Below are 27343 nucleotides of genomic sequence, written 5' to 3'. Positions count from 1 at the left end.
GCTGTCCAGGAGCCGGGTCGACGCGTGTGGCTTCTGCCCCCCACAGGGCTTCCAGCGCAGCCCATACCTCTCCGCTCGCGGCAACGTCGCCAACATGTTCCGGGGGCCCGATGAGGAGGGGTACAAAGCGTACCACGCTGACAAGTACGATGAAGACACGAACCCCAATGTGAGTGAGTCTCAGAGTGTTTTCGTGGCTCACAGAGGCACGCTGGGTCAAGCTGTCTGCTCTAGGAGTGAAACAAAAAGTAACTGCCCTAGTCACTTGTATGCCAGAGCCGAACGTTCTGTTCGGGTTTCTCAGACCTGCAAGATGCAGCAACACACAGTGCTCTTATTCCTCCCTTGTTATCCCACCACGTCCGTGTTACACTGCAGCTGTCTGATTATTGCTGGTGGTGTGTGGTGGATGAGAGAAAACAGCAGAGCAGCGGGTGTTTATAAAACCTTAACTAACGCTCGGGTCTTTTTCTGCCTGTTTCGGCTCCACTGCTCGGTAAGCAGCTCCACACACTCCCCCTGGCGGCACAGAGACTGAGTGTTAACGATTGGTGCTGAATGAGTAACAAATACAGTGAATGGAAATAATGGTCTATCTGGGGATTACTTTTAAGTAGATCCAGCGTTCCAATCCTGAACGACTTGAAAATATGAACGTTTGATTCTGACCCCTAACTACAGTCATGGTGTCGGGGGGTGCAAACTAGACAAAGATCCAAAAATACAGTCATGGCTGTGGGCTGTGTGGTGTTAGAAAGAGTGAGTGGAATGGAACAGAATGTCTGATATGCAACTAAATTTAGATAAAGAAATGTTTCAAAAACATTGCTTTTAACTGCTGCAGAAGCATAAGCCTCGGTTTCCTCAGAACTGTTTCGTGTGTGTTTGCAGTTAGATGCTGATGAGTGAATTCAAGAATAAGTTAAAGGTTCCGTGAAGTATGAACTGTTAGTGCTTCTCTATTTACAGAAGGTTCATTGCCTAAGAACCTGAGTGCCTGAGCTATGTATGTGAACACACACCTGCGTGTATACCTCTCTAGTTATATTCTATTACGTGAACCGTGCTGTGACTTTTCCTTGGTTAGCTTTTTGGGGGCAATTCAGTGAAGCGGTAGCTAAGGTGATATATACATATGTGTTGATTTTATCTCTGTAAATGATACACTATTTCTTTTTCTAGGGTATAATTAATTTTGGCACCAGTGAGAACAAGCTCTGCTTTGACCTGATGTCCAAACGGGTAAGTCCTGTTCCTAAGAGAAATATCAAATATGATATGTGGTTCCTCCTCAGTGTCTGCACTTTCCTAGAGTTATTGCTAATGATGAGGTTTCTCTGGTAAAGTTTTTCCTCACGAATTTCTTATTGTTGAAAGCCACTTCTGGATCCAGCTATTTGTACGCTCATAGATGTTATTTTTCCAGGAGGATAGGAGCGTGGAGTTTTCTGTTCCCTTTCATTGTATTTCCCTCAAGGAGTGTGCTTGCCTCATTGAAATATTTAAGACTCAGTACTTAGAAAATGAAATATGTCTTATTTTCCTACTGACTGTATTTTATTTAATATGGAGGTTTCAGAACTACTTCTTACTCTTCTTACTTTCAAGAATCTTCACAGCTTGGGACAGAGGAAATTGTCCATTGTGAAGCTACACAGTTTGAGCACCCAGTTCTGAACTTACCTAAAATTTGAGAGGATGGCAGCAGCAAATGTGACAGCTCATGAAATCTCTTGAAATCACACTGGGACAGCTGCTAGCTGGATACTTTGTTTGGTTCCATGAAAAAAAAATAGCATAAAGCATAAAAAAAAGGAAGATAAAAGAGGACAAGAGCTGTGCTTTAGGGGGGTATTTATTGATTTTTCCTTAAAATTATTGCTTGGATTCAGCCCCCTGGGTGGGATGCTGTGCTTTTCCTAGCTGCAGCTGCTGGGGGAGGGAAGGTGGCTGAGCAAATGACAGTTGGTCTCTGTGGTTTGAAACACACTGTTACTCCTGTTCCACGAATTCCCACCCTCAAAATGTTCCTTTTATTCCTTCCCCCCACACCACTGGCTCGGGGATGCTACCCCACCACTTGGCCTCCCAGCTAAAGGAACAGGTAAGGCAGAGCTGCTGCCTGGTGGCTGTGCGCTCAGAAGGTGCCCTCTGGGCTGCGTAGGTTGTGTCTGCCTTCCTTCCCTGTCCTTTCCCCAAACTAACACAGTGTCTGCAGCAGGTAGTGCAGAGGGAGACAGCAGCCGGCCCATCTTCATTAGCAATGTTGTGAAAGTGAGCTGTAGTGTGCCTAGTGTGCTTCTTCATCACAGCCCAGAGTTACAGCAAAGGTTCACTGAATGCAGCACCAGCTGGAGCTGAGGACAGTAAATACTGTTTCCACTGAGTAAAACAATGCATTGGATTTCTGTCTTCAACTTTTGGCCTTTAAATTGGCTAACGTTATGTGGTATGAGATCTCAGATAATCTTCATTTTGGTGACCCCAATTGGGTTTCTCAGCCTTTTGACCATTATCCTTAAGGGTTCTCCTCTTCATTACCACATAGCCATTTTTGATAGGTTTTATGTTGCAATCTCTAGATCAGTTTAGGAGAGAGATCTAAAGATACGTAGTTCTGCTCTGCGTAGACTTCAAGAACATCTGCAGATGAATAAAAGAACTTTAATCTCTTAATGTCAGGTTGTAATTCTGCATGGAATGGGATGAGAACAGTGTCTTTGAACTCCAGAGCTTGATGCAAGTTATTAAGCACCGATAAAGAAATGTGGATTTGTTATTACATGGCAGACTTTCACACTGCATGTTAAATATCCCTCTCCCTTTGCACCGTCTCTTACTTGTCATGTCCTTTTAGTATTAACTCATAGACTTGGTTGTTCTCAAATATTTTCAAGGTATGTTGTACATAACATTTGTTTATCCCCTTTTTGTTCACATAAAATGCCCTCTTCTCTCTTCCCTGATCACCGCTGCACTTTCCCTTGCAACTTCATAGAACTGGATTATGTGAAACCCTGAAAACTACAATCCTGAAAATGTTTAGATAAAAGCAACGTGCATACTTTATCTAAACATAAACATAAAAGGTGGGCTTTAAAGCTTTCACACAGTTCAGGTGATTCTGACTCTAAGAACAGAATAAACTGTTTGGCATCCTTTTCGTAGATCTCTGTGCAGTGAAGTTTTGTCTGCGACAGTTTGGCTGAAGATATCACTGATCAGCTTGCTTTTTGTTGCCCCTCTGAGCTGCATTAATTCTGATGGTCAGTGGCTTTCTCAGTCCAGTTTTAAGGCTGTTGAAGTGTTGTGTGTGCATGTCTATGCAGAGTTGTGCCTCCCAAGGGTTCTGCCTCTCTCTGTTTCCAAAATTAGTGGCTGTGCTTTTAATGTGTCTTCCTGTTGCTCACAGCTGACACAGGCCGATATGAACCTCATGGAGCCACTGCTGCTTCAGTATCCCGACTGGAAGGGACACATGTTGTAAGTCCTCTCATTTCTGTAGTGCTTCTCTACTTGGGTACCTGCCTAAAAACAGAATGGATGAGTACTAATTTCTTCTCTTACACAGTAGTTAGAACTTTTCTAGGTCATACAATCATATTTTTATTTTCAAAAGAGTAATTGGTCATCCAACTTAAAAGTTCTTGAAAAATGCAGCGAAAAATCATTTCATGTAAGAGAAGATGCTAATTTTCTGTACATTAACAACATTCCTTGAAGCACCGTTAGCGCTGAGGGCTTTAACCTTTCAGTTCTCTTTAATGCTCTTCAGAAACGTCTGCGTAGCCGCAGCCGTTGTCCATGACACTTTTGCCATAGCAGTCACGTCTGTGGCATGGGCTATCTGTGCTGTGCCCTGGCTTTATTTTCCTGAGATGTGGACCTGGGGAAGCCCAGCCTCTTGGAGAATAAGCTGAATCAATATTTGCTTTTGTGTCTTTCTCAGTTTACGGGAGGAAGTGGCTCGATTTTTGACCTATTACTGCAAGGCCCCTGCACCTCTTAAGGCAGAAAATGTGGGTAACCCACTTTCCATTGGTGTCTATTCTAATGTATTGCCAGTTGTTATAAAAAAAAATCATCTTATTTTTAAAAAAACAAATGATTTTGGTAGTATGACAGCCTTTTATCATGTAAATGAGATTGGATCATAGCCATTTTAGTTGCTTTTGATGCACATGTTAGCCAAAACATTTCAGTTCTGCTGCGTATTTGCCTTATTCTTTACTTTTATTTGCCAGCTCCTCATTCCATTGCTCCCAGTGAGGCTTTATGTTTTTTCTCCTCATTCAACTCTGGGGCCTGCTGGGCTTGTGTCCCTCAGCCTTGACAAAGAGTGCCCATTGTTTCTGATGGGTTTAATTTCTTACTATTCTGCTGTTACACCTCAGGACAAAATCTGTATTGAGCCAGTGGTAGTTTTACCTGGCAAGAACAGATATTTTCAGACCTTGTGATGGCATTAACACCTGAGCCTGCAGGACTTGCTGACCTGGGAGGGGTACAGGCTGGGCTCAGTGCTTGCCTGAGTCCTTCTTTTGCTGGGTGGTAGAGGCAGCAGGAGCTATTTGCTATTGCTGCTCTTCTGGCTGCAGTAACTCAGCAGGAAACTCTGCTTCACATAAGTTGAAGTCGTCACTGATCAGTTTGCTGATCATAGCCTCTCCAAGGCAGCAGATTCTTCCTAATGCTTGGGTTGAAACTCCTGGGGCCTCTGTGCATCAGTCTTCTAGAAACAGGAGACAAACCTGCTTCTGTATGCTTCTGTTCCCACTATTGCACAAATTCGGCAGGAGGTAGGAGCTGCTGTTACCACAGGGAGAAAATAACACATAATAAAAAGGCAATGGACAAAGTATCATGAAGCAGAGTTCAGGATTCAAGTTATTTCTGATAGAAATGAGATGTCGATAGGAAAGTTCTGGGAAGAACTGTGCTAGAGAACTAGGGAGAAAATATATTCTGTTGGTTTTGTCAGAAATTTGTGGTGGTGTCTTTCTATGGACCTATTTATCACTAGCCTCTCTCTTTCTTCTCTAGGTGATTGTTCTGAATGGTTGTGGCTCTTTGTTTTCTGCATTAGCTACAGTCCTTTGTGATCCAGGGGGTAAGTGGATTCCTGGAAGATGTTTTTCATGGTTGGGTGTTTTTTTTTGTTTGTTTTTGGTTTTTGTTTTTGTTTTTCCTATTGTTGCTTGGAAATAATGTGTTACTTAGTTTAAAAACTGTTTTGTGGAGGTGAAATAATGAGGAATTAGCACTGGTCTATTGCAAGATAGACTATGCTTATGCTTACCTGGGATACCTAGGATGGGTGTACTGTGTCCCAGTTCTTGCAGAAGACTGTGGAACTGATATAGAAAGAAAGAGGAGAAAAGAGTAGTAACATTAAAGTATTTTCAAAGCGTATAACTGTAAAAGTTTTCGTGCTCAACTGAAGTATGTTAGAGGAGAAGGAAAGGCAGCAATCTGTTGTTAACAAGTTTTGTTGTCTTGGTTCCAGAGGCTGTTCTGATTGCTACTCCCTTTTATGGTGGCATCACCCAGAGCGTCTTCCTGTATGGCAACGTCAAGCTGGTGTACGCCTATTTAGACAGCAAGGTAAGAGTTGAGGAAAGACAATACTGACCTCTGCAGTTAAAAAACAATTGGCACAGGAAAGTGCCAAGCTTCAGGGACTCAGCACAAGGCTAGGCAGCAGCCTGTCATTTCATTTATAGCTGAGAAACTGGACACATAATTTTTAAGAAACTTGTTCAAGACCGTAAATCTAGATTCCAGCCTTATTCTTTTCTTATGTCTTACTCCCTATAAATATGTAATAATGGCTCCTGGTTGGGAAAAATGGACATTTTGGAGGCAGGCATATGTATTGTCCTATTGGAGGGAACCTGTCCCAGAAGTGTAAGAAAACATGGCAATCTGACATTGCTTTAGTCATCAAGGATAATCAGAGTATTCTCTCTATGTGGCCAGTCTATGAAGAAAATTTCTTTGATTTTGTTTATTTATTCTCTCTGTAGTTTAAAAGGACAAGAGTATAGATGCTTGTCATTATTGTTGGGTTTTTATTTTGTTTTGTGGGGAACAGCAGACTGTTGAAATAATTTGGCCTTTTTTGTTTGATCTTTGTGGTGTCTTCCAGATTACTGGAACAAGCACTCGGCCTTTCCAGCTTACTGTGGAAAAGCTGGAAAAGGCCTTGCAGGATGCCTGGGCAGAGGTGAGTGTAGATGAGCATTGCATTACTGGTCAAGTCTACAGTATGTTTGAGATGGCTGGTCCAAGAAGTGACCTGAAGAGCAAAGCATTTTCAAAACCTAGCACCTGGCTTTCTTGTGATCCTTACAGACAGCCTGAAGTGAGGCTGCTTGCAAAACCTGCTAAAATGTAGGGTCTTCCCAGGATTTCTCCTCTTCACGAATGCTAGCTGTGTTACCCAAAAAGGACTGCTCTACTCATTAGTGCAGATACATCCACTAAGAACAGCATGAATTGGAGGAGGGAGTGAGGGGCAAATCTAGAAGTTTAATACAGATGTGTACTACCTGTCTGAATATTTAGTCTGTAAGTTTTGATACTGTCCTAAACCCAGTATATGTTCAGCTTCATCTTTAGATCATTAGCAGGTCTGACATCTCCAGCCACTAGTACTCTAAATATGGGCAGTTCACATCCATGTGTCTCAAATCCCTATTTTTCTTGCCTTATTAATGGGTAGTCTTCATTAATCTGCTATTTAACAATGCTGATACAGATCAGAGAGATTTCTCTTTTATGCTAAGAATGTGTGAAGGCATCTTATGGATGGGTAGCAATCATTACAGACTCGCCCTTTTGAAACTCAGAGATTCATTCTATAATATTTTCCTCCATTTACTTTGCAAGTACCACCATTATAAAATTATCATTTGTGACTAAGTTTTCTCACACAAATCTAACTTTTGAGGTGAAATGTCATGGTAGAGGATGAAGGGGAGTCTTGCATTGTGCTCACTTTTGCTTGAAGATACTGAAAGTTTATCCCATGGTGAATGCTCTCTTACTATTATGTTGTTTGCATTCTGCAGGGTGTAACTGTAAGGGCCTTAATTCTTCTGAATCCCCAAAATCCCCTTGGAGACATCTACTCCTTGTCAGAGCTTCGAGATTACCTGGAATTTGCTAAAAGGTACACCAGTTTGGAAGGTTGAGGTATCCAGAAGCAGATACAGCTTTCAGATCCTGTTGGTCTACTTGCTGAGCCCTAATTTATCTGTGAATATCTTTTCAGTCAGACAAGAAAAAAATGTTCTCCTCGTTGTGGAGTAAAGAGAGGAGAGTAGGCTGGTGGGGAGAAGGGAGTGTGGACCATCCAGTTGCCTGGAGGGTCAAGGCAACTTGCATTGAGGAATATTAGCAGTTTTATTGACAGTCCTAGCAAACACTGTGGTGCTGTCTATCTGGTAGAAACTGACTTCCTTTCCTCACAGTTTCTCTGTACATGCAGAGGATAAGAAATATTTGAATATGGCTACCCATCTTCATCATGGGATGCTCTCTGGAATTTGGCCAGTTTCAAATGGATAACACAACGTAGTTTAGAGGAGTAGTACACATAGGAGTTAACTTTCACAAGTATGTTGGAAGTGACTGAAATTTTATCTCATTGTACAGTTGCAGTGGGTGACAGTTATCTGGATATATCTCTGATCAGTTCAGTGCACATATAGTAGGCCTTCTGAGTTGTGAAAAAACACTCTGTGCTGCAGAATTTGATGTATAAAGGTAGCCTTTGCAGGGTTCCGAACTTTTCTTTGTCTCTCAGCCAGATGCAGCACCTTTTTCTAATTTCTATTTTGTCCTTTTGCAGACATGAATTGCATGTGATAGTAGATGAGATCTACATGCTGTCAGTTTTTGATGAATCAGCCACGTTTCACAGTGTCCTGGGCATGGACAGGTAAAATCAGCTCCTACTTCCCTGGCCATCTTCCAGTGACAGTTCAACATGATGCCTTGCTGAGAACTTGTGACTGGAAGTTAAGTCATGAGCTAGCAAATTCTGAGTCTGCCTTATATTGTGGATTTTTTTTAACTTCATTCAAAATACGGGTTAATTTTCTGTCGTGATATGATTTTTATTTTTATTTTTACTGTGCGCTTTCATATTTTCTTGAGACAGTCCTGAAAAATTGGAAATGAATGTTTCATTCCTTGAAAGTGAGGCTTTTCTTTCCTACCTCTGCATTGTTACCTCTTCCTCATATCTCTGCTGATGACTGTAAAGATGTTCTGTTGCTGTTTACATTCTCTTTTTTGTACAGTAGTGATCTCAGTGTTTAGGGATGGGTTTGAGGTTTGAGAATGGGTTCTGTTAGGTATTAATGATGATTCTTATGGATCCCTTACAACTCGGGATATCCTGTGATTCTGTGAATATCCTTCTTCAAAGAATTATGGTTTCAAAGAAAGAAAATTACTTTAAATTCTTAAAAAATGTGTCAACTTTTTGTATGAAATTTGCAAACTTTGTCTGTGCAGGAAATCTGCACATGAAATACAGCGCTTAGCAAGAGTATCCATATGTCTGAAATGCTTAAAAATTGTGTCTAAAATTAGTTCCTGGGAGTTCCTTGCTTCTTAGGGCAGGTGAGATTTGGATTTTCCGTGCTTGACCGATGATCTGTGCTGCACTGCCACTGTTTAATGCTGCCTCTCTATTTTTGCAATGCTGCACTGGTGATCCAAAACTTCAGCACCTATGACACTAATTGCCAATCTGCATCCTTCTACATACAGATTGCCTGATCCACAGAGGACTCATGTGATGTGGGGAATAAGCAAGGTGAGTGCCAGCTGCTGCAGTGCCATGTTTTCTTTACTGTTCTCAGATTTCTCAAGAGAGAAAGAACAAGGCAGTGAGAATAGGAAGCCATCCTTCCTGTGCAATACAGTAGTCTCTCTGTGCCTTCTGCAGGATTTTGCTGTCTCTGGGATTCGTTTTGGTACTTTGTATACAGAGAACCAAGATGTTGCTAATGCGGTGGCTTCTCTGTGCTATTTCCATGGGGTCTGTGGACCAGTCCAGCACAAAGTTGCACAGCTACTTCGGGACAGAGGTGAGTAAGCAGCTTATGTACAACCCTCATGCCATCCGCTCCAGGGGATTCTGTCCCCTTATTTTTCCAACTGGTCTCTTATTTGTGTGGTCAGCAGCCATCCGTCACCCTGAAGCTGCCTACATAAGCTGTGGCTGACAGTTTGACAGCAGGGAAACACTGCAGAGCTCTTCATCAGCAGACATGGAGGAGCAGCTCTGAAGAAGTGTAATAGCTATATGTGTAAAAGTAGCAAATGCTGTACAGAGCAGGGAACACAACCTCGTGTGAAGAGGGAAATGGAAGTGGACTTCTAGCTTGGTCTGACTTCTGGCTGTGGGGTGCTAGCACTCCAGCTGTAAGAACCATGAGCATAGCAAAAGTAAAGAAGATACACGCACGCATGAGACTGCTAAATAATTCTTGTCCCCATTTCTGCTTTCTGAAGAAACAAAAATGGAGTTGTAGAGGGTGAAATGGCATTCTGACTGTTTTAGAAACCTTAGTCAATTTGTGATTTATTGTGTTTTTTAACCTTCTGGCTAGAATGGATCAACCAGGTGTACCTCAGGGCCAACCATGCCCGCCTGAAAGCTGCCCATACGTATGTGACAGATGAGCTGAAGACTCTTGGTGTTCCGTTTCTCAACCGCAATGCAGGCTTCTTTGTCTGGATTGATTTCCGAAAGGTTGGTAGTGTTAGGAAAGGATGCATCTCCTGGGTTGAGGGCAGCCGCATGGTGCAGCTTTGTCCAGAGGGAAGTTCAGTATTGTGATAAGCTTTATGTTACAGCTGCATCTGTTGTCTGATGAGCAGAGGGAGGGGTAGCCTGGTATTTCTGTGCACGCTTTTCCTTTTGTCTGCCGGTGTATTTCCTTCCTTGCCAGAATCTTACTGCTCTCAAGCCACTTTCCTTCCCATTTCTTCCTTTATATCACGACTGCTCTATTTCAGATGTAAAAGGTGTCTCCTCTGGCCTATACAGACCTCATGGGAATCACAAATTCATGAGGGTCTTTGGGAGTTAGCCTATATGTGACTAACCTCTGGCCCTTCTGGTGACTCTCCCAGTACCTTAGGACAGGAACATTTGAGGAGGAGATGCTGCTCTGGAGGCGTTTTCTTGATAACAAGGTCCTCCTGTCCTGTGGCAAAGCCTTTGAGTGCAGTGAACCTGGATGGTTCCGCATCATCTTTGCTGATAAGACCCACCGACTACAGCTGGGTGAGTGATGCTTTCTTCTCTATTTCCTTCCACTAGAGAATCTGCAGCACCATTTTCTCCTCTCCTTAGTCCTAAACTATCTTATAATCATTATCCTCTCATCTTTCCATTTTTTTTCTTCCTTTCCTTCAGTTCTCCAAATTTTTCTAGATCCGATAGGGATTTGGAGACCCTTATAGCCTACTTAGACTCACCCACTAACATTTCCCTTCCTTTTACCACTGCAGGTATGCAACGGATCCGCAAGGTTTTGGAAGAACGAGAGCAGGAGATATTGTCTGAGGAAAAGGAGCAGCCTTGTCAGTCAGATCAGGGTGGCAAAGCAGATAGCACAGATGAAGTCATTTTCGTATCTAGCCACCAGGAATCTTCCTGTGCTGGTAGCTCCAACCTCGGTGACCTCATTGGCCTCCTGCAGCAGCAGATGCGCTCATCAGATTGGCTACAGAAAAATACAGCAGAACAGCTTGCATAGAAAAAGACAGAGATCTACAATGTGTACAATAAACTGGTGGGGAAACAGTAGGGGCCAGTGTACCTTTAGGCGTGTTCTTGAGCACTAAGTGAATGATCCCGGGCCTCTAACAGCTCAGCATTGACTTCCAGCAAATAATACATTTTCTGTATAGCAAGAAAATCACTTTGTAAAACCCCTCCTCTACGCCATTTGATGTCTTTGATCTGTATTATATAGGTGATTTCCTTGGATTGGGGTGAGGGTAGGGAATGGTAGGGGTTTTGTTCACCTGCCACCGCTCATCCTGCTGCATCATTGTATTTTGTATTTCATTTCTAATGAATATGCTCTTAACTCTCTTATAAGGTCCTGTGGTGTCCTGGTGTCTTTTTTTTTTTTTTTATACTTCTTATTTCATTCTTTCTAGGAAGATGGACACTTCAGATTGTTAAAACATGTAAAGTTTCCCTTTTCCTTTCTGATACTCAAAAGTAATTATTTCAGTGCCAGAATATGATTGCTTTCACAAAGAAATGTTTTTGGAGATAAAGTGTCAGTTCTAAGGTAGCCTCAGCTAAGGGCAAATAAGCTTGTGTACCTGGCCATCTCTTGAAACGTGATCATTTAGTTTGAGATCTGCAAAGCTTTTCTCATTTTGAGTTGGTTTCCATTCTATTCTCGGATCAGACAGCGTCTAACCCCCTTGGTTGGTAAAGTGCCTGTTTTTGTTTTTGTCCTTCACTTAGTATAAATGAGAAGTACGCATTGGCTTCTTAGCCCACAATGTCCACAAAAGAACTAAGAGTGGAGAGGTGATGGAAAGGAGACATTCTCTCTGCAGCCTCCCTGCTCCTGTGGTCCATCCCTTCTGGTTAGCAGTGAGATTACTCAGAGGACACTACTGAGAATGTTCCTTGTTCCATGCCAGATGTACGTACTTTATGCCCATAGGCTTTCAAGGTGGCACCTTCCAGATTACTCAAGCAAATTTTTACCTGGACTACTAAGTCTATCAATTGGCAAAGTAGTTTTCTTGACTAAACTATATTCTCGCCTCTTGTCCTTCCTCTTTCCATTTCGAAAGACACTGTATGATGGTGACAGACTACCTTTGTTGGAAAGCTTCTTTCACAGATACAGAACTGTTTAATTTCTTGAATGTTACATTTTTTTTATATCTTAAAGGAAGTTAAACTGTTTTTATTTCTGCATACTTATTGATCTAGAGTTAAAGGAAATGGTCCATGAAAGGTGAATGGAAGTGCGCCACTCTACCCCTGCAATTTGTTGGCAGTAACAAATTACATCTTGGTAGCATTGTGCAGTCTTTATATAACAAGTCAGAGAAGTGAAAGATAAAATTCAGACTAAATTCTGTGCTGTCAAAGTAGTTGGAACATCTGAGTGCTGGTGTGAAGAGCCTTCTACTTTTCTGGTCAAGTCTCTAACATGAAGTTGGAAAGGCAGGGAAAAATCTCAAACTGAATATTTTAAATTGAAATACACACTCTCCAAATATGAAATCTAAATGAAATCTAAATATAATAATCTAAAAATGAAATCTAAATACACACTTAGGTTTCTTCTCTGTAGATATTTTAGGTGAAGGATGGTGTTGAGAGCCATAAAAATAATGTGGGTTATTCTTCTTAAGTAAAAGAGCTTTCTTTTTACAGTTATTTTGTGAGTTATGGTGTCAGTGATCAACTGTACTGTGGTGCTGTTGATTTTGATCTTGGACATTGGAGGTTTGGGCAGAAAGATATGTAATAAGTGACAAAAACATGTATCTTAATTTGGACTACCACAGCAGAGGTAGCAAATAATTACTGCAGGCTCACTTCGGTAAGGTATCTGTGGAGACAGTGAGGAGCAGGGGCTGAGGAGCAGGCAATGCTGTGGGTAGAGGGACTGCTCCATCTTGGACAACATGTAAATTTCCATATGAAATAGTTCTAAGCAAATTCTGAGGTTATTATTGTTTAATTTGCATTTGCTCTTGACTGTCCACAGAGAAAGCTATAGCACATGGCAAGTTTCCTTACACAAGTGGGAGGGAGGTGAGACGTGAAGCCAAAATACAAATGGACTTACTAACTTGCCCCCTTATTTATTCTACAGAGTATCTGAGCAACAAAAAGTTTGGGAGAAAGCGCTTTGAAATGACAAAGTAAGGCTGTACTGCCATTTGTTGAAACTGTATTTTAGAGGACTTTTATGACAAATTCAAGCTACTAATTGGCCCCATTTTTTTCTTTAGACATTCTACTCACCCCAGTGGTTGGAATATATTGCTATCCAGCATTCAGTTGGATGTAGAGGTTTGCTGATCAGAAAGTGGATTTACTGTGCTGCCTGTGTGAGAAAGGCTAGTAAAACACACCTCTCTGCAGTGCAGAGGCTGCAATATGTTTTCAAGATTCTCATAGCTACCACACTACGGTGAAAAGTCACTTCCATCTGAGCTTATCACAACTATAATTAGAGGAGCAGATGAATATTTTGTTGCATGGATTATTTTTCTCTCTTTTTTTTTTTTTTTTTTGTCAGCTTTAACTCCCTGAAGAACTCCTCCCTGGGAGAGGTTAGATTGATAATGGAAACTCAGAATATAACTGGAAATGATGGTAGAGAAACATGGCATCGGAAGCTCCACTGTTCCACTACTGGAACAGGCAGCATTTGATTTGAAGGTATAAAGCTGTTGAGTTTTGAAAGCATCTTTCACTGCTTGAAAAGAATTGTTCAAACATTTAGAACGTCTGGGGTATAATCATACAAGTGTTTCAGTCATTCCAATAGCTGGCTGCTACTTGCTACCCGAATGCCCTGCCAAGATGGCTGCTGCTCTAGGGAGCTGCAGCAGGCTCCTCTGTGCGAGAACTCCTTGGGTGCTGTTTTCTTCCCTCTGCTGCCTCCCTGTCAGACATGTGCTCTGCACATTACTGCTCCTCAGCATCGTTAATGTTTTTTTTGTTTGTTTGTTTTCTGCGTGGCAGAAGTAAATAAATAAATACATAAAGAAATGAATAAGGTCTGAATGCCCCCTGCGTTTCTTTTTCCAGTTTGGCAAACAATAGGCAAACAGACCATTATCTGGAATTATAAAGCTGCTCAGAGCTGCGTTAATATAAATAAATAAATAAAGCAACAATTCATCTAAAATATGAAAGGCCAGCAAGTTGAGTATAACGCATTAAGATGACTGTGATCCTTCGTTGCTTATGTCCAATGTGATTTTAATAAGCGATAAAATCCCTTTTGCTTATAATTTCTGTTTTCCTGTTTTCCATTCATTCGAGCACAGGAAGGATGCTGAATGGTTTTCTGGTCTTCGCCAGGACCAGTTCCAGCCTCTCAGATAAATGTGCTGGGAGGGGGGACCAGTTACAGGGTTTTTTAGAATTTTCCAGTGAGAGGAGGTAATTTCCTGCACAGTACACCTTTCATGACATTGGCAGGATTGTATTTCATTAGGGAGATAGTAAAAAAAAAAAAAACCTCTTCATGGAGTAAGCTAGGTGACTCTCACCCCAACCATATCTGCATCTGAGGTGTTGGGCATGCAGACAAATGCAGCTGCTTTTACACATGCAGCCATTTCAGTGGGAGAGGCTTCTCTAAGAGAGGATTGGTTTGGTGCTTTTTTCCTGAAGCAATTCAGATTGCATTGTGAAACACAAGGTAGCCGACAAGGATATGTGCAAAAATACATGTATCCTGTCGGAGGACCTCGGAGGGGCAAGGTGTGCTCATTCTTCACTCCAATTAATTCTGTATTCATTACCAGCTTACATAAAACACTAACAACTGCCCAGTGACAAACACGCTTTACTCAAAGATGGTTATAAATACCCCCTGCTTTTTGTCCTCACTTTGCGGGGATCAGTTATTTTTAGCAATGAGCCAGTCGACCTTATCAAAATGAGGAATCAAAAATAGTCTGGAAAAACACCGTGAGGAAATGCTGTTTTTAGCAGCCGCATCCCCTCGGCGCTGCTGGTCAGTGAGGTGTGAGCATGCAGCCAGCACGGTGCAGGGAGTGCTCACTCGGTGAAGCATGAACGCCTCCGCACAGCGTGACATCTCAGGGCTCTGGGGACAGGGAAGCACACTGAGAGCATTCCTATCTGTGCACGTCCACCACAGAGGGTTTCTTTGCAGGGAATGCTTGCTCAAGTGAATCTCCTCATGGCTCACAACCTGCTGCAGGAGCCATAGCAGCAGATGGCTGAAGTCTCTCTGCATTTCCTTCTCCTTTCAATTTGGGAAGGCAGTACTGGGCCTTGAGTTATGGAGGTTATGAGCTGCCCAGAGCGACCAGGCACAGCACAGCCCCAAGGGGGTGTGCAATGGCTCAGGTCACTGCAGCTGTGTGAGTGGCTGCTGGATGCAGCTATTGCTCAGCCCAGTGATCAGCTGAGTGCCATCAACGAGAACATCATTTAGTTGTGACGTGAGCTGAAAGGCAATGCTCTGGCTGGTCCTGCTTTCTCTTATGCTATAACCAAATTGCTTCATTCATCCCAGTACCTCGATTACTAGCAGTAGCGGTTAGCAAGTGTTTCAGAAGTGAAGTGCAAGCTATGACTTACTTAAGCTATGCCATAGGCTGAAAGCAAAGATGGAAAAGATGTCCCCAAACCACTGATTCTCTCATATTTCCCTTTTAGCACTGTCTTTTACTGTAAACAGATTGTTCAAAACGTGCTGCTTCCTGCACTGGCTACATCAGGTACCCCACAGCCTCTCCTGCAGCTGCTTTTAGTGAATGGACCCCCAGCATGGAAAGGTCTGCAGCCATTTCTTTCTGTCCCAGCAGAAAATTCGAAGGGCTGTACATGGCAGTCAGCAAACGTATGGTGTGATGGGGAAGTGCTCAGCAACAAATTCCCAGTTGACCTAAGGAGGGTCAGATAAGGAAAGACATAAAAGGGCGAAGCAAGTGAGGTAAAATATCGGATCTCTCTTCTACGCTTATAAAAATTGATAGCCTGATACCCAGATGCTGATGAATATTTTTACCAGCTATAAATGGCAACTGAGAGTCTAAAAATAGCATTTTGCTGCAGACTTGTCTGGCTGAGCCGCATCACCAGCATACAAATGGGCTCCCTGAGGTAGTACCCAGACAGACTATGTCCTCCATTTTTTCTTGCTGTTTGGATATAAAAAAAAAATCTTCCTATACTGCTGAAGCCTCCTCACACATCTGGGTGACTCCTGGCTGCAGCACAGGGCCTAGAGGGCTGGTGGCAAGCATGCACATCTCTGGGCTGCCGTTTTGAGCAGGTGGGCCCAGCAGGCTGGGAGGAAAGCCTGGTCGTGGTTCTGTTCTGCTGCCTCGCAGCCAGGGGCTGTCCCCAGCGTGCTGGGGTGAGCTCCCAGGGGGCCGTGTGAGGGGATGTGGCACCACTGACACGGTTTTGGCAAAGAGGCAGCTTGCTGACACCTGTCTTATGGCATGACACCGGTGTATGTGGCTCTGACACAGAGCGCTGTGCTACGGATTTCTCCTGCCCGGTCAACAGAGGAGCTGGCTCGCGCTTCCCCTTGGGAAAGGGGCTCGCGCGCTTTTTGCTCATGCACTTTCTATACAGTCCCGCAGTGCCGCTGCAGCGGCGCCCTCCCGCCACAGCGGGGCGCTGTCGCGTCGGCAGGGCCGGGAGGCGACGCTCTTACGCGGCGTTGGCGGCGACGGCTGCGTGCGTGCGCAGTGGCAGTGCAGGCCCCGGGAGCGGCGGGCGGCGCGCCCGGCGCGGTGGGATAGCCGGCGGGCTGGCGGCGCGCACCCGACAGACTGTGAGCCGAGGTGAGTCGGGGCCGGCGTCTCCGACCCGCGGGTGGGCGAGGAGCAGCGGAAGTGCCTGAAGGGTCTGACCCGAGGGCCGGGCCCAGCGCCCGGGGGGCTCCGCCGGGTGATGCAGAGCTTGCTGCAAACGTGTGCGCTTGGCGGCTGCGAGAGCGACACGAGGGTGGGATAACGGGATGAGCAGGCGGACGAGTGTGGAAGTGGGGTTCGTTTGTCCAGAGTGCATAATTAAATCACCTGCGTCCTTCAAGAATGAAAACACACCGCCTGTGCAACATGTAGCTTGGAGCTATGGACTTTTACCTAATGCGGAATGGCCTGAGCAGCCTTCTGCGTGCTACGAGGAGCTGATCCTGCACTCCGTAGCTCATAGAGCTGGAACTGTGATTCTGCATGCAAAAGCTTGAAGAGCAGTCATCAGTGGCAGTGGTTATGTGACTCTGCGATACTTTTTTTTTACATCATATTTATTGCTGAAAAGTGTTATTCAGACACAATTCAGAGCAGTGAACTGTTCTTTAAAAGCTTTTCTTCGTTTAGCTGCAGTTGCAACTCACAGAACATCCTCCCCACACAATATTGTCAAAGGCAACAAATAGTTTCCTTTTTATTTCTACATTTTCTTTGTCATTTTTCCGGTCAAAGTATAATTTGTTTGAAGGTCACTTAATGTTAGAAACTGTATCCAAATGCCAAGTTCTTGTTACGTGGTATCCATATTGTGTCTCTGATCTCGTAGTTAAGCTGGACATTGTGGTTTTGTTTGGTGTTCACTGTGTATACATGCCAGGGTGCCACCTGTGAAGACTCTTAGCTTCAGATGGGCTTCATGTTGTTATTGCCAAGCAGCAGTCACAATGTATAACCATTGACAGAGAAACATGAGCATCTGAAAGAGTTTTGCTGTAAATTTGCTGAGGCAAAGAACTTGTCTTGAATTGGGTTAAGGGAGTGTTTCTCTGCACTGTGATAACTTTGGGCCTCCTCCAGAGTTCAACCTTAAACCTCTCTCTTTCTAATTTGTAGAGACAAGAGATAATTGATTCCATTATGTGTGCGTCAGCCAAATACAACACCCGGGGTCCAGCCCTCATCCCAAGAATGAAAACCAAGCATCGCATTTACTACATCACTCTCTTTTCCATAGTTCTTCTTGGCCTAATTGCCACAGGTGTGTTCCAGTTCTGGCCTCACTCCATTGAGTCATCTAGTGACTGGTCTGTTGAAAAACGCAGTGTCCATGATGTGCCCGTAGTCAAGCTTCCTGCTGACAGCCCCATCCCTGAGAGGGGAGACCTCAGCTGCCGGATGCACACCTGTTTTGATGTTTATCGATGTGGCTTTAATCCCAAAAACAAAATCAAAGTATACATTTACTCTCTGAAGAAGTATGTGGATGAATATGGGACGTCAGTGAGCAATACTATTTCCAGGGAATACAATGAGCTACTGACTGCCATCTCTGACAGTGAATACTACACTGATGACGTCAACCGAGCTTGCCTTTTTGTACCATCGATAGATGTCCTCAATCAGAACACGCTCCGGATCAAGGAAACAGCTCAGGCTTTGGCACAGCTATCCAGGTACTTGCAGAAGCTTCCACATAGGACTCTGCAGAACCCAAGTGAAATGAAATTATGCTGGAGGGGAGGATGCAGTGAGCCAGTGCTAGAGCTAGTCTTGGACAGAACTTATCTCTTTCTAATTGTTGTCTGTTTTTTCTTTTGCTTTAGATGGGATCGAGGCACAAATCACTTGCTCTTCAATATGCTGCCTGGAGGGCCACCAGATTATAACACTGCACTGGATGTTCCTAGAGATAGGTATGAGTTTTACTGAGTTTGAATGCATTGATCTCTATTTAAATGCTTTTGGAAGAGCAGCAAGTTCAGAACTGTAGCTGATAGCAGGAGGTCCTTAGCCTTTACGAAGTTGGAATATGGCTTTGTCAAGAGAAGTAGAAAAGTTCCTCTTTTGTATAGGTCAACTGTTCGCTCCATACAGAGATCCAGCAGTTTATTCCCATTCTTAATTTTACAGGAAATATGATCTGTAGCATTTGTTTGTCTTAGCTCTTGTACATGCTGTAAGAGGTGGAGAATTTTCAATTTAGACTTGTATATTGTGTTACCAAACCTGATGTCTCATTTGATGCAAAGTAGAAGTCCAAAGATTGTTCCTAGCTTCAACTTTCTGATACAAGTCAAGAGTGTTTATATGGGATGTTTTAGAACAGATGTTCTACTTGGCAAAATTGTGGTGAATTTCATTAACATTTGTTATCTCAACAGTTACACTGTACTAGTAATTGGACAATTGCTTTTAGTGGTTCTGTCTTTTTAAGATATTTGGCAGGAGCTTAAAAGGCTCCTGTGTTTAATTTTCACTTGCAGTACAGTTTACTTTTGAAGGAGAAAAGAAAGTTGTAAGGCAAAGAAAGTTGGAATAGGAGAAACTTCATTAGTTTAGAAGCTGTTACTGAATGTTTCTGCTGGATTCGTTTATGCATGGTTAGCTTTGCTGAGATGGATCCCGTGTAACCAGTCCTTCCCTTCAAGATCGAGGTTAGCCACCTTCTGCTGAATGTTTTGTCAACAAAATCACAGAACTGCAGAATTTTAGGGGTTGGAAGTGACCTCTAGAGATCATCTAGTCCAAGCCACCTGGAAAAGCAGCTCCCTTGCACAGGTAGGTGTCCAAGCAGGTCTTGAACATCTGCAGAGAAGGAGACTCCACCACCTCTCTGGGCAGCCTGTGCCAGTGCTCTGTCACCCTCCATGTCTTCCCTGAGATACAGAACTGTAACTAAGAACGTTGAGTGTGGAGTGTATCTCGATTTCTTTGCACCAAAGGTGATTTAGAACATTATCCTTCAGTGCCAGAAGACATGCCTTTGGTTGCTTTTGTTTTTCGTTTTTGTTTTTTGACATGTTTGAAAAGTATGCTTACTCTCTGTAATCACATCAGTCATTATGGAGTAATCTCTTAGCTTTTTGCCAGTGTATGAAATATGTTACATGGATATGGGTTGGCCTGAAGAGGGCAGCCAAGCACTGTTATGTAACCAAACCTGATAATTTGTTCCTGCAAAGCTCTTAAGATTTGTATTTCTTAACAAGGGCTTTCATTTAACAATGCTCCTCTCAGCAGAATGGACTGTTCTTGGACAGTACATGTATGCCCATGTCCATAGAAAAAGCCAATTTATTAACTGAGGCTATGTTGCTGATGTTAGCTGCCGTAACATATGTAATCTCCTGCCATAAAGCTTAAAAGATAAGCTCTTTATTTGTTAATAAGTACTATTAAATCTGTTGTAGTAGTGTTGATGAAGAGACTTCTTTTTCTGACCTACTCTGTAACTGTAGAATTGAACATAGGGACGATGATACCTTTGCTTTCTGCTTCAGCTAATGAATTGGGTTTCAGTGACTTGTGAGATCTGGAAGAAAACTGATGTTGTTGGCAGCTGGGCAGAAATACTTGAGTACAGACCAGTTGGGGTACTTCCTGGAAAGCAAGCAGGATCAATATCTGAGAAGTGGTGAAAAGTTGCTTTGGAGCAGGCTCATTGGTTAGTGCTATTTAAAGATTATTCACCTTGAGTATATTAGGAGTTAATATCTCTATTCCCTCACTGCACCATACAATGAAAATCTGAGAGGAGTTATTTAACTGGTGTTGGTTCCCTGAGGGTTTATTTAAGTAAATGTCTATATGACACACACCTGCTTTCTCAAGGCTGATGAGGTGCTGTCATGTTTTCACCGGATCCAATTAAAACAATCTGGTTGTAGTTTCCCAATTAGGGGGTTATAAAAAGAGGAGGTTGTAAAGTGCAAGAACAGCAGTGCCCAAGCCAGTTTTTCTCCTTGCTGGTTGATGGATAAGCCCTGGAACGTGCAGCTTCAAGAGTGAGACCTACTCGTAATATACACGTAGCACATACATGTCACCAAAAGGGAGGCAGTGGAAAGGAATCCCAAATAAGCACTTGGATCATAAATTCTCACTCAGCACGTACTTGATTTATCATCCTGTTCTCAAGTTGATTTCAGCTTCTACAAATAGTTTACCTCTACAAGTAGTTTGTGTTCTGAGTGAAGACTAATAAAAGGCAAGTTGAATTTGTAATTGTCATTGAACTAAAACGTCTCCAGTCCAGAGCCTGTGGTTTTCAAAGAGCTGCTTAAATGTAATTTAGTTAAGTCACGTTTGTACCAAAATGAGATATTGGAATGCTGAACAACTGTGCTGCAACTTAGAGCAGGAAGTGAAGTATCTTGTGGAACACCTGGAGAGAGTCAGAAGAGGCAGAACATACTGATGTTTAACTGGGTTGATGAGTTCTGAGGGGAAAAAAATAGTCTTGGATGATAATTAAGTATGATGATAATCTGCTGTATGAGTGCAGTAGAAAGGCTGCTCTGAACACTACAGTAAGCATTTAATTCATGATAGCTGAAAACTAGTTCACCTAATGGGCTGCCAGTGCCTCATCTGCTCTCATATTGACATTTTTCTTGTGTATCTGTGTTGGTTACGGATGAGACCTGCCTGCTCCAGTCTGAACTATGGCAATGGGCAAGCTTGTGATAAGGCTGATGGCTGTAATCATAGCTGCTACAGTTCTTCAAGCCCCTTTCCATGATGCCTGGAGTAGTGCTCTATTTGTGTTCTGCTTCTTTGCCTACAGGCAGGTTTATGCAAATTACTTCAAGTGATAATTAAGGCAAACCCAGTATCCCTAGGGCTAGTTTGAGAATAGCTCACCCCGCTGTGGGTGACAAAGGACTGAAAGCAATTAGCTGTTTCAGAAGTCTCACTAAAGAACCTGAATGAGAGCATATTTTGGAAAGTGATGATGTGTTCAGCGTGCCACCTGGTCACTGGGGATGAAGTGTTACTGAAAAGCTTTACTGATGGCCTTTAATTGTTTGTTCAAAGACACTAGATAAGAGATAATAACACACTAGTTTGTTCTGTGAATAGTGCATTGCCTTCTTCTGTACGAGAGGTATGTACATTGTTCTTTTCTATTTCTTAGAACTCATTTCCTCTATGTAATGAGAGGCTGTCCCATTTAGGAAAGTCCACAGACAGAGTCATCTCACTGAGGGGTTAAACTGTATCTTCATTTATCCATTCTTGGTTATTTCCATGCTTTCTAGCACAGTATCCAAAGCTGCCTCTACCCTTGAAGTTTGGATTCAGAGCATACTGAGTTCTCATTGTGGTGTGTTCTGCTTATAGCATTTTTTTTTTGATAGGTGGAAAGAAACTTAGAAGTTCGTGCAGTTACTTTGAACGCAAAATACAAACAAATTTTATTTGCCATAGGAGTCCTGAGTAGTTACAAGCTGCCAAAATACTGTATTTTATCTGGACTTGTACCCAAAGTACAGCTTGTGTGACACTCTGAGAGCTGTGCTATGCACTGTTTTAGGGCAGACATTGAGAAATATTTTAACTGATATAAATAATCAAGAATGTATTTCTTTAAATTAAAGTGGACTTAGCACATGTAAGCTTGCAAAAATGTAGGATGATTGTAATGACATCAATAGATTCCATTTCCCTATAAGAATGCAAAAATGGTCCTTTCCTTAGTGATCATATGCCACTATAAACATTCCATTGATGACTGTATCCAGTCTGGCAGTAAGCCCAGTTCAGGAAGGCTGAAGTGAATCTAAAAACTGCTTGAAAAATGCCACTGACAGAAGTTGAGGGAAAAGCTGTTATCACAGCAACTGTTATTACTGTTCCAGTAATGATAACCAGTAAATCATGTTCTGAGTCTGAATGATTTACATTCTCTGTTTACAATCTCTTTTGTATTTTTCAGAGCTCTGCTAGCTGGTGGAGGCTTCTCCACGTGGACTTACCGGCAGGGCTACGATGTCAGTATTCCTGTGTACAGCCCTTTGTCTGCAGAAGTGGATCTGCCAGAAAGAGGACCAGGGTAAAGCAATTCCGATGAACTGGCGAAGCATGTTGAATACTGTGTATAATACAGATGCTGATAAAAAATAAACATATCTGCTAGCTTCTTGGCAGGCTGGGACAGTTTATTTAAGAGTTGTTGTGCTCATGCATGGCTCTTCCTATTAAAATTCATGAAGGTTCCAATGCTAGTAGCCTTGGCTAATTCGCCAAGGTGTGGGTTTGCTGTGAACTGGGGATTTGGGGGGGGTTGATTCTATCTTCTTGCTTCAGAAACTGAAGTGTGCTAGTTGATAGTCTGGCAATGTTTCTTGGAGATCTACTCCAGAAACAGAACTGTGAGACAGGACTGGACAAGTGTTTCTAGTAGCATTAGATTCGACATAACTAGAATATATTTTCAACTTACAGAAAACAAATAAAAATAGCTGTTAATGTTTGTTTGATTTTAAAGTTTAGGTAAAGCAGTACTATAATTCAAAGTAATATTAATTCCCTAGTAAATGATCTTCAGGTAATTTAAGATACTTAAAAGCAAAATAATAACAATAAATTAGTATATTAAAGACAAAAGAAGCATTGCATAAGCCTTTTAATTACATAGCTGGAAACTTCATTTGTAGCAGGTTCTTACCTGTGTTGTGGTTTAAAAGCTGAGCAGACTGAAGCAGTGAGGGTAAATGACATGCTCTCTCACTGGTTGTAAATATAAAGATTGGAAACACAGAAGTTTTAGGGCCTTCCTTCTAACAGCATCCTCTAAAGAATATGGCTTTATTGGAGTTGCAAACTGTTATTGAAAGGGTGCTCTGATAACAGACAAAAAAGTTACATGCTTTGGCTCCAGTTGTCATCTCTGTTCTTGTTATTGCTCTGGGCTGCTCCAGATAAGGGGTCGCAGTTAGTTACAGGACAAAGCTGTACAGTAGAATTTTTTTTACCCACATAATTTATGCTTCTGCTTATAATGCTCCTGGGCCTGGCAGGTATAAGGGCATCTGCTTGGATCCCGACTGATTCTTCATGTATCACAAGTATTATTTGGCTCAGTGCAGACTGAGAGCATGCTTTCTATTTCTGTCTGGAAAGCATAAACATGATCATAAGCTTCAGCATGTGTAGAACCTGTTGCAAAGAGAGACACAATCATACTCATCATGTCCATATAGTCAATTAAATGCTAGGCCAGTCTATTTTTGATGGGAGGTTTGCGTTCTCAAAGGTGTGCATTTTGTGAGGAACAGACTGTAGTCTCCAGACTACCATCTAGCGGCCAGTTAGTGTTACTAGCTGAAATGTGTTCACAGGTTTCTTTGCTTTATGCAGGAAATCTGTGACAAGAGAGCAAAGCTCATATTTAAGCTCAATTTGGATAAATAATCACATTCCATTACAATAAATTGTTATTGCCTGGTAGCTGAAATGTACTTTCTTTTGTTACAAGAAACGATAACTAGATTTGGATGTCATAGGATGATGGTTTAAAGGCAAAAATTGATTTTAACCATCCAAGCAATCCACACAATTTTTAGCTGGCCATGAACATCCATTCTCACTTGTGTGTGATGGTATTTCCTTTTTTAAAGGCAACTTCTTTTTTTTGTTCCTGTTTTTTGTTACTGTCTTTTTTAGTTGGATAATTTAAAATATTTTAAATCCAACTCTGTAAGGAATATATTTTCTGTAAAGCTGTTGGTAGCAAGATGGTAACAGCTGGAGCAACAATGGCTTTACAAAAATTCTACACAAGTCTTATCTGTTAATTGGATTCACTGAAGGAAAATAAGTAGAAGAGGTGAAAAGAGCAGCGGGAAAGGTCTGACTTTATAAAGTGTGTGATTGTGTGTGTTTTCAAAGCTGTAAATTAAAAATAGTATCGTGTGGAGCAGAATTGGAATCCTAAGTGCAGGCCTCCTGTTTCCTGCATTATTTTGGCTGTGTGAGGGCGGGCTCTCACTGTGTGTTCCCTTGAATGGGAAGCAGTGGAGTAGTTTAACTTATCCAATCTACTTTAACAAAAAAATAAACAAAATGGGTATAACATTTGTATGACATGCTATGTTCCAGCATTAACAAAACGACTTTTTTAAAGTGTGAGCTTCTAATCCGAGACTGTTCCTGTGTGTTTTACCTCCAGTTCTAATTAAAGCCGTGAAATAATTCAGTGTTGAAACACATCTTGAATATTCATCGTTTTGGGATGTGGTAGGACTTAAGAATGAATAGGATTTGACGGTTCAGCATCTTTTCTTTTTATCCAATTAAAATTGTTAAAAAATAATATGGGAGGAAAAGCAATGGCATCATTCAGTGTCCTACCTACTTTGTAGTGGTGCACAGACACCAAGCCTCGGTAGCAAGCTGTTTTATTATGCAGACAAATAATGCTAATTTCAATTTATAAAAGAGGTTATAATGCAAGTGCCTATTCTTACAAGCACTTTTTCCAAGTGTAATTTTGTTTGATGTTGTAAATTATGCTAAGCCACTTAATATCAAAAATGTAATTATATTGCATTTCCTGCATTGTCTGAAAATATGATCTTGGCACAATGCCCAAATTTAGAAGAATGAGGTTAACTTTTCTAATGTGGAAGGAAATATGTTGCAGAGCATCTCGGAAGTAAACTTGCAGTGCTGTCAAGTAAACTTGCTGTGTTTTTTTCAGTCCTCGCAGGTATTTCATTCTGTCATCTCAAATGTCTCTGCACCCAGAATACCGGTCTGAGTTGGAAGCTCTTCAGGCTGAGAATGGGGAATCAGTATTGCTCCTTGACAAATGCACTAATTTGTCAGATGGGGACCCTGCTGCTCGCAAATGCTGCCACAACAATCAAATCTTTGATTATCCTCAAGTGCTTCAGGTAAGGTTGTCTTTCTCTTCCCCTTGATGGTTGTCTTAGCTGCAATGAGAGGTGGAAATTTTGAAGGTCCGGTAAAACTGATCACTTTTTAAAACTGGGGAAGAACTTCAGAATCGACACCTCCAGAAGTGACTGGTGAAGTGACCTTCGGTATGCATGAGTTTGAAATTGATTTCTGACTTAGGATGGTTCAGGCCTTGTTAGGTGGAGCTTGGAATAGAGGCCTGCTTCCTGAAAAAAGACTGCTACATTTAAAGAGAGTTCATCAGTTTGTGTTTTTTGTGTGCAACTTAGTTAAACCCTACAAAATACTCTCTATAGACACAATGGACTGAGCTAGAAGACTTGTCAGCGTGCAGCTATGAAAACATCTAGGTGAAATGTGTTTGATGTCCTTAGCCCAACTTCCAGAGGCCTTTTGATGTGTCAGTGAAGATAAAACTAGATAGCGTTCTCAGACCCCTGGGTCTCTTGGCAACTCACTGACAGAGAAGTGCTTTGGCATGCAGTGTGGTGAAGTGAGTTATACCATAGGCCACTGTGCTCTGTCTGTGGCCACCAGCGCATAATTTGTCTTTGAACTTCAACAAATGATGGTAAAATAACAAACAGGCTGAAGAAAGGCAAAGTCTCCACCCCTTCTGTTATGTTTTGAAGGAAATATGTTTAAAATTCCTTGGGGAGGAGGGGGAGAGGGAGCAGTGGGTCACCATGATTCCTAAACTTTCAGTCAAAAGGGGAGGGAAAAAATCTCTTTCCTTTATTCCTTAAAATACTGAGTGGATTGCTCAAGGATAGCAAGTCAGAGGATCTGTATCTGTATCTTGCTATGTATTATCTCTTAAGAGAGCTGGCACATGCCGAGATTGTTAAAATACTTTCCTTAGCAGAGCCCTGCATCTCCCTTTGGAATGTCTGGCTGATAACAGTGGTGATGTGAGGAGATGTATTTATAGTAACCTTTGTCTAGACAGGAAAAATGGTTATCTGGGCAGATGAGCATGTGTGTCCACATCTGGGCTCTTTTTTATTTTGTTGTTCCCCACCCCCTTCTCCCAGACCTTACTAGGATTTCTTCCACCTGTTTCTCTGTGATCCAGCAAGTGAATAGTTAAAATGTGTTTGCCCTCTCTGCTCCTTTCATTTCCCCCACCCTTCTTTTCCTTCTGTTCCTGTCTGGGAGTGGGGAAAGGAGGAAGCCTGAGGACTGATCCCCCATTCATCCTTTCCAGCACTGTCTTTACAGATTTCCTACTAGCCAGGCTCTTGGGCTTCTGGATTGCTAATGCTTCCTGTTTGCAGTCTCCTCTTGGACAAGATTCTCAGGCTCTTCAGTACTCTACAAGTATGAGCACAGGTCTCTCAATTGCACTAGGAAACAAGCAAAGATCCAGCAAACCCTGTTGTATTTCCTAGTCCCATTTTGATGTTTTTCTACCCTGCTGTGCCTCCTTGCTCCTTTTCCTCAGGCCACAGAATGCTAGTTGGAAAGATGTTTTCTTTTCTGTGCAAGCCTCTGTGTCAGCTTTATAGTATCTCTTTCTTAGACCTGGGAATTATACTGACTTGGAGTTTTTCTTTGTAGAGCTAAACTCTTCAAGTATGCTTTTTTTTTTTTTTGTCAACTTGAATCTGTAGCAGGGTTCCTCAGTGATGCTGAAGTGAACTAAATACCCGATAGGTAGATATACAGGATGACTGCAGCATAGCCAAGATATCTTCTCTGCTGCAGTTTCGACTCATGGCTTTTCATCTTGTGTGCTGTGGGCACGAATAAACTGATGATATTCTTTTGTTTGTTTGTTTTTGTGGAATCTTTTTATATCCTTGAAGCTCTCTTTAGCCATCTTCCTCCCATTTGTACCCCTTCTTGTTGAGTCATGTTGGTCACGCTCTTCAGATAAGTTATACTTTTTTCCCCTGGAAGTGCATTGCTTAAAACTGAATGCACT

General features: G+C 42.2%; 2 protein-coding genes across 2 annotated transcripts in view; both read left to right on the top strand.

The window, feature by feature from the left end:
• The first annotated feature begins 9 nt into the window (after positions 1 to 9).
• LOC136060423 (1-aminocyclopropane-1-carboxylate synthase-like protein 1) lies at positions 10 to 11144 on the top strand. Its single transcript, XM_065754947.1, has 14 exons — positions 10 to 169; positions 1183 to 1242; positions 3413 to 3483; positions 3950 to 4019; positions 5044 to 5110; positions 5507 to 5604; positions 6149 to 6226; positions 7074 to 7174; positions 7856 to 7945; positions 8785 to 8830; positions 8963 to 9104; positions 9630 to 9772; positions 10156 to 10309; positions 10537 to 11144. Exons 1-14 carry the CDS (start codon positions 95 to 97, stop codon positions 10782 to 10784), a joined length of 1443 nt encoding a protein of 480 aa, XP_065611019.1. The 5' UTR covers positions 10 to 94; the 3' UTR covers positions 10785 to 11144.
• Positions 11145 to 16488: 5344 nt separating this feature from the next.
• Positions 16489 to 27343, top strand: part of EXT2 (exostosin glycosyltransferase 2) — a 68841-nt gene continuing 57986 nt past the window's right edge. The window contains exons 1-5 of the mRNA XM_065754946.1: positions 16489 to 16578; positions 17605 to 18164; positions 18315 to 18404; positions 22430 to 22546; positions 25196 to 25391. Of these exons, the coding sequence (XP_065611018.1) occupies positions 17629 to 18164; positions 18315 to 18404; positions 22430 to 22546; positions 25196 to 25391 (939 nt within the window). The 5' untranslated portion in view covers positions 16489 to 16578; positions 17605 to 17628. The remainder of the gene's footprint in view (positions 16579 to 17604; positions 18165 to 18314; positions 18405 to 22429; positions 22547 to 25195; positions 25392 to 27343) is intronic.

The sequence above is a fragment of the Cyrtonyx montezumae genome, unplaced genomic scaffold, assembly GCF_038088225.1.
Source record: "Cyrtonyx montezumae isolate F1298 unplaced genomic scaffold, pur_monq_1.0 scaffold_10, whole genome shotgun sequence".
In the NCBI taxonomy this organism is placed as follows: domain Eukaryota; kingdom Metazoa; phylum Chordata; class Aves; order Galliformes; family Odontophoridae; genus Cyrtonyx; species Cyrtonyx montezumae.
Note: the sequence above shows the minus strand (reverse complement) of the source record. Positions and strands in the feature narration are given on the sequence as shown.

Bases quoted from the DNA above. Each gene is read 5' to 3' on its own strand.
- LOC136060423 (XM_065754947.1), top strand. From the start codon at position 95: ATGTTCCGGGGGCCCGATGAGGAGGGGTACAAAGCGTACCACGCTGAC. The intron at 170-1,182 runs GTGAGTGAGTCT...TTCTTTTTCTAG, and splicing joins ATGAAGACACGAACCCCAAT to GGTATAATTAATTTTGGCAC. The intron at 9,773-10,155 runs GTTGGTAGTGTT...TGACTCTCCCAG, and splicing joins TCTGGATTGATTTCCGAAAG to TACCTTAGGACAGGAACATT.